The sequence below is a fragment of the Pseudopipra pipra genome, chromosome 9 (assembly GCF_036250125.1).
Source record: "Pseudopipra pipra isolate bDixPip1 chromosome 9, bDixPip1.hap1, whole genome shotgun sequence".
Classification (NCBI taxonomy): domain Eukaryota; kingdom Metazoa; phylum Chordata; class Aves; order Passeriformes; family Pipridae; genus Pseudopipra; species Pseudopipra pipra.
In genome coordinates this window covers 14,531,491-14,541,804 of record NC_087557.1, presented here as the reverse complement: position 1 = coordinate 14,541,804, position 10,314 = coordinate 14,531,491, and the positions used below count along the sequence as shown (strand labels likewise).

Below are 10,314 nucleotides of genomic sequence, written 5' to 3'. Positions count from 1 at the left end.
AAGGCCATAAAGCTTTCTGAGTTTTGAGCTTTTTTTTATCTCTAACAAAAATCCCTACAAAAATTACCATAGATTAAAATGGCATCATAATTATGCATTCTAAAACATATTTATTTCCATTTTTCCAAAAGTACTACACAATTTAGCTGTATGAATGCCTGGTGGCCCCACTTTTATATTTATATGAGCATCAGAAACTGCAAATGTGGTTATGAGGCCTCAATCTAAGTCTGAATAATGCATACATGATTTATGTGCATTAAGACATGTGATTCATACTTCAGAAAATCAAGTTAATAAAGTTACTTGACTTGAGGAACAGAATTGAATGTGTTGCAATTTAAATCCTAGGCCTCAGTTAAGTGTTTTGTACATTAAAAGTGAATCTTGGCCAACAAATATATCTATTGTGTTTCTGCAACTCTGCAAGTGGTCCTGTGCCAAAGTCCTTGGGCAGTCATAGGCCTTTCATTGTTTATGTAAACACGTTCCACAAATGCCACACTCTAAGTGGTTCTGCAAAACCAGCCACACATTCTGCTACCATTGACAAGGTCAAGATACACTTATCTAAAATATTTCTGCAGTTTCAGATTATTTAATCTGCTATTATGAAAATTATGATGTAGCAAAAAAATACTGTTCCTTAGAGAAATATATTGCGTGTTTTACATCAAGCTGTACGTTTCTCTACGTAATAGTAAAGGAAAAACATTAGAATTAGGTTGATCGGTGTAATAATTGCAAATTAAACTATTATTTTTTTCCTTTTTAGGCACATCACTTTGCCTTCAGGCCAGAATTCTATGCATCAAATTTCAGACAGATTTTTTTTTAAAGCAGTGGAACATATAAGCCCTTCAAACCAGGATTTCAAGTGGAAAATACAACCAATCTGTAATTACAGCTGCATCACAACACTAGTGGAATTCCACTAACTAGCATTGCATAAAGCCTCACTTGCTCCTCCTACATGCACTAAATATAAATGTGCATGAGCAGCAAAAGCAATTTGCCTAATCTCTGAATCAGCTAAATAGCATTTGCACTAAAATTTTGTCTGTATACTAACTTATCTGGTTAAACTGTGGGTCAAACCTGATAAATAAGCAGAATCATAATTACGTTTTCTCTTTAGATGTTGTGCTATTTTACTGCTTGCCTGAGAAGTTAATGATTCCACTTATACTGTTCAAGTCAATTTATTTCTTTTGGAAAGGATGGAGTTGGGGTTTTTTTAACATAATTTCAGTTAAATGTTTCTGTAGGATCCTACTTTTCTTGAATTACTAATGAATTTACTTCTCTGCAAATCCTGGAACACTAAGTTCATTTTTCTGAAGTGCATTGCATCACATGGGATTGCTGAGTCTTGGAAAACATTTTACTGGGGATAATGGCATTGCAATTAGCTGAATGCTGCTCATAAGGCTAATTGCTTATCAAGGTCTTTCTTTTTTCCGTCACTGAGGGCAGAAACAACAGACTGAGTTTCTTTCTGCAATGTACCTGCAGTTACTGTATGTTAAGTTCGCATTGCACCAAAGTGCCAGTCCAAATGCCCCTCTGTTTAATCCAGAGTTTATATGCGAAATTGGTGGAATATTTTCTCCAAAACTAGAATGGTCCAAAACTCAGACATCATGCTAGTTCTGATTTTTTTAAATTTCCACGTTGTCATTTGCAGAATCGAAAGTGTTGAAAGAGATTCCAGTCTTAGCAAGCACGTAGTGAAGCTGGTCTGTTCAACATCTTCCTGTCAGTTCTCCACTGCCAGTATAATTGCTTGCTTTCTCTGTTCTTGGTTGGGAACACTGCCAAAAGGAAATGTGAGGAATCTGTCCAACAACTTGTCTCTTTCAAAATCCACATCCCATTTTTCAATAATTTTTTTTCTGTAATGGCTACTAGGACTCATAATAATAAGGGATTGGGAAGAAATCCATTCCTCATTCTGTTGCAAAAGAACAAGGAGGGTGCAGTAGGTGTAGAAAGTCTGACCAGCTTTAGCAGAGGGATCCCACTTTGGGTGCAGTTTACTTTCCATAAATATGAGTGGAAGACTCGACACTACAGACTGATTGTAACTGTGGCAAGGCTTTTCCTGCCAGTACTGTGCAAGCTGGTTATTCTATTAAAAAAAAATCCATGTAGTTTACAAATGTCTTATTTTTAAGTTTAATCAAATTTTGTATTAAATATAATCCGTGTTGATAATGCAGTTTATAAGCACATGCAGGAGCATCTGCTTCTGGTTTTGTCTAGTTGGAGATTATCCCTTAATCATGCAAGGCCCAGGTGTGCACTTTCAGATTTGTTGACTCAGGGAAGCTGGAGATAACATTAAAGACCAGTCACATTATACTGTAGTCACATTTAGGTTGTTGCTCCTCTGAAGAAGACTCTTGCTTGAACCACTCAGTGAAAAGAATGGCAAGAAGAAATGTCCTCATTACAGGTTGCTCCTCAGGAATTGGACTGGCATTAGCTGTAAAAATGGCAAAAGATGAACAGAAAAGATTTAAAGGTAACCATGTATCTGTTATTTATCTTTATAAAAAGATTCTGTTCAAGACAGTGCTGTTTTTTCTTCTGTGATTTTACAGGCAGTTGTATTCAGCTTGGTGACTCGTTTCTTGTTAGTTTTCCTCTTTTACTCTCAAGAAAATACAATACAGTGAAAAATATACTGTTTCCTGTAAGCAGTTTATATTTCTGTAGCTGTATTGAAACTGAACAACTACTGGAAGTGAATAAGTTTACACACACACTGGGAAAAGACGGGAACATAAAGCTGAATAGCTGCAGATCTCTGTAGTGTGCTACCTCAGATACACATTCACAGCTTTGCTTGGGGCTCCTAAAATCTGTTGAATGAAATGTATGTGCCCGTGCCCATGCCCATTTGAGGACCAAAGGAGGGAATTTAGATAAACAGTTCCTAAATTTGCAGTTTTTTCTTTAAAGCACATCATTATTCCAACTCTGTGCAGGCATAACTGGGTGAACAAAGGGACTGGGATTTGTCTTACTGCTGCAAAACAGGGTATTTGCTATGATTGAAAATGGATGGCAAGGTGAACACAGCAATCTGTGCTAATTCAGTTTCTCATACTTACTTTCACAATTTTTTACTGCTGACTGGATGCAGATTCAGAGCTTTCCGAGTAATTAGACCACAATAATGTTAAAACTAATTTCTATTTTGAGAAGTAGTTGGCAAAAAGTAGACATTTTTTCAACCTAAGGAAGTATTTGTCTTCCACTTTTTTAATAAAATTGTGGTTGGTCTACTAAACAGGTTGATGATGATTTGAAACAAAAAAAGAAAGAGATAGGTTTTGGGTACCTAAAAACAATTTAACCGTATAACTTGATATCCGTTACTTAAATTTTGGTGATAATATTATCTTTATGCACTGCATTCTTCATTGTGCATAGTGGTTTAATTCTTCTTTTGAATTTCTTGAAGATTTCAGAAACAGTCTCTGGGAAATCAGAGACAATATATGTTGAAAATAGTCTTTTTACTTCTAGTTTTTATCTGGTTTCTATCACTGATATTTAAGATCTGGATGTAAAAGCAATATTCTTTAATACTTCTCTGTAAGACTGACAGAGTAAAGATTTTATTTCTGATAACTGTTGCTTCTGGTGTTTTGCAGTTTATGCCACAATGCGGAATCTGTCCAAGAAAGAGCCACTGGAGGAAGCTGCAGGTCACAGGCTGGGCAAAACCCTCGAAATTAAACAACTCGACGTCTGTGATGAACAGTCTATTAAAGCTTGTGTGAACAGTATCCCTGACAGAAGGATTGATGTCTTAGGCAAGTACAGGATGTGTGTGCTATGAACAGATACCAGATTTCTGTATATCATCATCTCAAATAACCTGCAGAAGTTTCATTAGTGTAGTTTTTAAATTATCAAAGTAATAATAATTGCGTAGTATATTCTGTTCAAGATTTTAAGACTTCATGCAGACATGAGTAGATTAAATCTAACCCTGCTTTCATGAAGTAGGGAAGCTTATTTTCCTTGTTTATAAAGGAGAAACTTGATCACAGGGAAGTCTTGGATAAGATGATACAGTTTTTAGTAAATGTGAGAACTTTTGCCTAAACCAGCACCTTCATGAGCAAAACAAAAAAAACCCACTCTATTGATGAAGCAACAAGTCTTTGTACTAAGAAAGCAACAGCATTTGGGAATTAGCAAGTAAAAGAACAAATGCAAAGAAAGTAAGGATATTTTCACTTTGTATGGAGAATTTAAATTGTACTTTACAAATAATTCAACAAGAAGTGTTTTCATACTGTTTTGCTAAAAATAAATATTAATATCTTAGTAAGATGGAAATTGCTTACACCATCAGCTATTAAATCTTCTCTAATAGAAAATTATGGATCTACATTTATTTTGATTAATTATTAAAGGAGTGCTTAACAAGCTGTTTCTGCAAAATGTATTATACTCTAATTTGACATACTACTTGTAACGCAGAATGCCAGTCCTATCATCATTCTCCACTTAGAAATATCCAGGAGACAAATAAAAATCAATAGAAGTGTGTGTTTTGTTCAGTTGGTTTGTTTTATTGGGGATTTATTTCCTCTTGAAGATATGAATGTTAAGAAAACAAAAAGCAGACCACAATATGGCCCAGTCTATCATGTTTTAAAGACTTCTGTTCATTCTTACGGGTATTGACTGTAACTTTTAATTCTTAATACTGAATTATAAACAAATACAGGTAATTCTTGTCTCATTTTCCTGTAATACTTTAGTAATTTTTTTAAAAAAGGACTAATCAGAAATAAATTAGTTAAAATGCAAAGTATCTGATAATTTAAATTGGATTAAAAGCATAGTTAAAAATAGAGAAATCCGGAAATGTCAAGTGTACTTGCAAAGCTTTAGTGACAATAACATCTTTTAATCCTTTCTAAAAGGATTATTTAAGGATCATTTAACCCTTAATCCTCATTTTACTTTCAAATGTTTTCCAGTAATGATTACAAGTTTATGTTTATGGAGGTTGTTGCTCACTGTTGTCTCCCATTTTGCCCAGTGAGCAATGCTGGAATGGGGCTCATTGGACCTATTGAATGTCAGACCATAGATGAAATGAAAACTGTGATGGATACCAACTTCTTTGGACTGGTTCGACTCCTGAAGGAGATTTTGCCTGACATGAAGAGGAGAAAGAGTGGGCATATAGTTATAATAAGCAGTGTTATGGGAATACAAGGTAAAGTTTGTTTGTTTGTTTGTTTGTTTGACCTAAGAGTTCAGTACTCAAAATTTAAAGCTTTCCTCTTTTTATCTAAAAGAAAAAAAAGTAGGAGCTGACATATCTTAACTGTTGCGTTTCTTAATGCTGAACTTCCAACCATAAAAAGTACCTGATGGGTTTTATGCATCTAAGGGGGATGTTACTACACAGCTACTCTCAAGACATTTTAGGAACAAAACCTGCAGAGTGAATCTTTTTTTAGGGTTTTAACTTAAACTCCAATTTTTTTTAAATGTTTTTGTTTTATTTTTATTATCTGGAGAATAGGGCTTGGGATCACTTTTATCTTTCTTACTGGAAGAAATTATGGGAACAGACAAACATGCTTATTACAGTCTGCAAAATAATCATAATAGAATAAAATCCAATCCTGAACAACTGTACCACCTTTTTGTAAAGTTTCTCATCTCATAAAACTCGGAGAGTAAAATTTCACTGACAGATAATGGTACTCCCACTCTTGTGTCCCATCCTGTCTAACTGTACTTGTTTCAATTATTACAACTTACCTGGATTATTCTGGTGAGCAAGGGCCCTACAGCAACCTGCACAAGTTGTAATATTTACCCTCCACCTAAATGGATTGATGTAGTGCTTTTTCTAACTCACTCAGATGCAAGTTGGGTCTCTTGCACGATTGGATCTCCTGCATTACACACAGGTCCTGTGTTTGTCTATTTAAGTCTTGCTGATAAATAATGCAGATGGTACTATGTGTACAGACACTTCCACATCTTAGACTACAAAATAATATCATCCAAAGAGATCACAGCATTGCCTAGGAGGAGGAAAGGTATTAGTCAAACATCCTTTCCTAGACTAAGCAGTTTTGAGAACTTAGGCAAAAACCAGTGTTTAAATTCAGCATGCATGAGGATTTTTCTAATGTTTTCTCAGCAAGACTGTAGAAATGAGTTTTTAAAATTAAACTATTAGTATGTTGAACACAATCACATTCTAAGAGATGTTTTGTTTGTACATCAGGTATTTTATTTAATGATGTTTATGCTGCATCTAAGTTTGCTGTGGAAGGATTCTGTGAAAGTTTAGCTATTCAAGCACTCAAGTTCAAACTGCAGTAAGTATTGATCCACTGGTGTAAATTGTATTTTAGATAGTTTTAAATATTTCAGACCTAGTAAACAGATTTTAAAAGCTTGCTGCTAAAGAGATTGAGAACCCCTTGAAAACCGTATGTCACAAAAGGCATAGAAATGTTCACACTCTTCACACTACATAAGCAAATAAAAAGATCTAGATGTTAAAATAAACATGTTCTCTTGAATAGTTAAAGGCTGTTTAGCTGTGGATAAAATACAGCCTTCTTAGGCAATTCACAGATGAAAAACTTCAAGGGCTCACCACAGAGAGTGAGCAAGTGCAAATCCATCAGAATGGAACACAGGGAGAGGTACCTGTAATGACAGGAGGTGGGAGCAAAGTGAGAACAGTGTGCTGTACTATTTCTAATGTTTTAGACAGTATTTAAGAGACTGGTCCTGTGCATCATCTGTGGATTTTGGGGTTTGATTTGTCACATGTATATTCACACTCATGTAATTCTGCTACTGTTCTTCACGTGAAGTCCAACAACTGGTAAATATCCACTGCATCTGTGTGTGCCCAAGCATTTAGCCCCTGTGCTGTGGGAGACACCAGCTGTTGTGGGATTTCAGAGACAAAACTGTGATTCTACATACTGCTCTGCAAAGTTTGGAGAAATTTAAAATAAGTGTATTGTAATGATACACAGGATATACCAGAATTCATAATTAGATTTCAAGAGTATAAGACACAGCAAAAAGGAGGTTAAAAAAGGAAGTATAATAGGGAAAGTTAAAGGTCCGATGGGAAGAGTGATGCAAGAGAAAAAGCTTTAGTTCCAGCAGTAGCTGGAATTCTGCTGTGAAGGTCAATAGCTTGATTTAGTTCTAAAGAAGGGCCTTTAGAACATCCCCAAAGAACTCAAGTCTAGAAAGTGGTCCTATTCCAAAGAGTGTTTTTACAAATACAGTGGCTGAGAGTTATTACTGCCTGAGAAAAGAACTGGGAAAAAAACCCAACCAGTATCTGTATTTCAGTGATTTGCTCTATGCTATTGAACAAAAAACCACAGCAAAAGTCTCTATATTGTAGTTTATTATTATACAGTGGAGGAATCTTGAATTATCTAACTCTGACAGCTTGACAAAGAAAATCCATGTTTGGACAATTCCCCCATCTCTTTCAGCTACTTCTAGTTTTATCAAGGGAAACAAAGAGATTGAGGCAGAATTTTGTCCAGAAAGCAACAAATTGTTATAATCCATTAATTATTTTTCTTAATATCTGCTAAGTTATTGTGGATAAATCATCCGTAGATTCCACAGCTGCGAGACAGCAGGTAACAACTGCACTCAGTTATGCCATGAATTAAGTTACAGCACTTCTCTGAAATTTAAACTATGCAGATTTCTACTACTACATGGGGATGGATAGGAGGAGCATGAGAACAGTAATGCAGCATGGGTTGCCTTTACAGAATGTACTGTTTAATATTGTTGGCTAAGAGTGCAACTCTTCAATATTTCTTTTTTGGGAAGGATTGAGGGGTGTATTTTCCATGGGGGATAGTCAAAACACAGTATATCTTTGCTTTTTTTGAACAGGTTAAGTTTGATTGAACCAGGCCCAGTGGTTACAGAGTTTGAAAGAAAAGTGTTTGAAGATGGAATGAAAATGGATCTTTCAGCTGCAGATGCAGAAACAGCTGAGATGTTTACTAATATTTACCTTAAAAATTACAAGCAGATTTTCCAGAGCCTGGGACAAAGTGCTGAAGATGTTGCAGAGGTAACTCATAAACAACTCTCCATCTTCTTTTTCTTGATTTTTTTTTCCTTTGTAATTTACGAATGCAGTGGTTCGTTGGTGGGTTTTTCTGGTAGAAGCATTAGATCTAATTAAATGTAATACACATGATTAAAAAGGGTTTTTAAAAACTCGAGAGAATATTAAGAGTTCTAAATAAAACCCTTTAGAATATTAAGAGAATACTTCATTTTGAAGTATTGAAGACGAGTTGTAATTTAAATACCACTGAGGTATTAGATGCCCTGTATGTCATCTGTTGAAGGCTGAACACTGCAGTGTTACCATAGGCATGCCCGGGGCTCCCACCACTGGCAGAGCTGCTGCCCTGTCCATCTCCCTGGTGATCCCTCCACTGTGGGGAAGTTCACTCAGCCACCCCAGACCGCCAAGGCACAATAGAAGAAACATGGGCATAGTTTCTGGTGCTTGGGGCTTCCTGCAGAAAGACAAGTTTAGGCAAGCGGGGGAAGGGGACAATCATTTCAGGTGTTTGCTGCTAAGGAATAGCTGCGGTGTCAACTGAAGGTTCCCAGATCTTGCTGCAAAATGCACCGTCCCGATCCTTTCCCAGTGAACTGTAAAAGAAAGGATCTACTATTGTGGGTATATTTTGGAAGACTATTCAGAATACTTAGGTATAAGGTGCTATTCACCATGGTATAGAGAAACAGAAATAGGACTAGGAATAAACAAGAAGTACTTCTTATGGCCATAAAGTATTTTAAGAAAATTTTCTAATGAAATTCTAATAAAACTATATAAAGGGTTTTACATAATTCTAGGACTTTATTCTTTCACTTTTCCACTGCTAACTGAAAACTGGGGTTTTACTTTACTGTTTTGATAGAGGTCCTTTGAAAATTCTGTTTCTTCTTCTCTACAGCATACAGTAAAGATAATTCTTTCAGAAAATCCACCTTTTCGCCATCAGACCAACACCTTGTATACTCCAATGACAACTCTGAAGTATGCAGATCCAAATGGAGATCTACCCATTGATATATTCTACAAAATGGTTTTTCAGCATGACAAAATCTTCAGTGCAAGTCTTAACTTCATCAAATTGCTACGGTGGAGAAGTAGAAAGAGCTTTGACCTGGGGAAACCCTCACAATAAATATGAGATTATATAGTGCAAATTGGGATTACTTGTAGCTACCAATGACTCAGTATGTTGTTATTCAAATGGCTTTGCTCTGTAATTGTGAAAAGGCATTCGAGATGTTTATTTGAGCTTAGCCAACATATTCAGCTGAATGTGTATATCTTCAACATTAGTTTGCAGAACCTTGCAACTAAAATCCTCTAACTACAGTTTTATTCTGTTTAGTGTTTGCTTTTCACACCGATATGGTGTGAATGTGGACACTGACTGACATTTTGTGGGAATGTGGACACTGACTGACACTTGTGTATTCAATATTAGCCCCATCCCTTCACTTAGTAGAGTATAATACATAGTGAGATGTGTACCGTAGGTAAACTATTTAGATTCTTAATCTAATAAAAATATTATATCTTTTTACTTATTAGAATAGGATAGAATCAGTAATCCTTCAATCACAGCTGCATTCTTGTTTTCAGAAGTCGAATCTATTTATCAGCAACAGAAGAGAAAGTCTCATCAATCTTAAAGTGTCACAAGTGGAATATTTATTATTCATATCTATTTATTATAATATTCGGAATGCTTCCTTTATGTGCAGTGGTTACTAGTGTATTACACTTAGTGAACAATAAAATGTTTTTAAAAGCAACTTAAAATATCTTCTTACTGTCTTGGTACTTTTATTTTGAAAACCAAAGTATTGTCAGTAATAAGTGATTCCAATTCATTAAATGCCTTCAGTGTCTAAAGGAGAGCCACTGGCTCTCCTGTTCTAAGCTATCCTAATAAGCAGGTGTTAAACCAAAATTCTATCATGAAGAGGAGGTCTTTTCCTTGTCTTTCTCTCACCGTAGTCTGACAAGTCATCTGAGGCCAAGCTGGGGGCCTGGGTTTAAGTGCTGTTCTTGCATGGCATTCCTGTTCCCTGACCTCCAGCCTTGCCCCTCGGGCCTCCAGGCTGGTGTTTCTCAGCACATTCCAGCAGCTGTCCTTTTTTCACCCAGAGAGCCCAGCTGGAGCTCACTGGGGATACAGGAACTGTCTTTCCTTCAATACT

The 10,314-nt window shown here is 35.9% G+C and overlaps 1 protein-coding gene across 1 annotated transcript; it reads left to right on the top strand.

Annotated features, from left to right (window-relative positions):
* Nucleotides 1-2,417: 2,417 nt before the first annotated feature.
* Nucleotides 2,418-9,916, top strand: LOC135418529 (retinol dehydrogenase 8-like). The gene is made up of 6 exons (XM_064663992.1): nucleotides 2,418-2,527; nucleotides 3,666-3,827; nucleotides 5,072-5,251; nucleotides 6,281-6,374; nucleotides 7,945-8,128; nucleotides 9,033-9,916. Exons 1-6 carry the CDS (start codon nucleotides 2,431-2,433, stop codon nucleotides 9,264-9,266), a joined length of 951 nt encoding a protein of 316 aa, XP_064520062.1. The 5' UTR covers nucleotides 2,418-2,430; the 3' UTR covers nucleotides 9,267-9,916.
* Nucleotides 9,917-10,314: the final 398 nt, after the last annotated feature.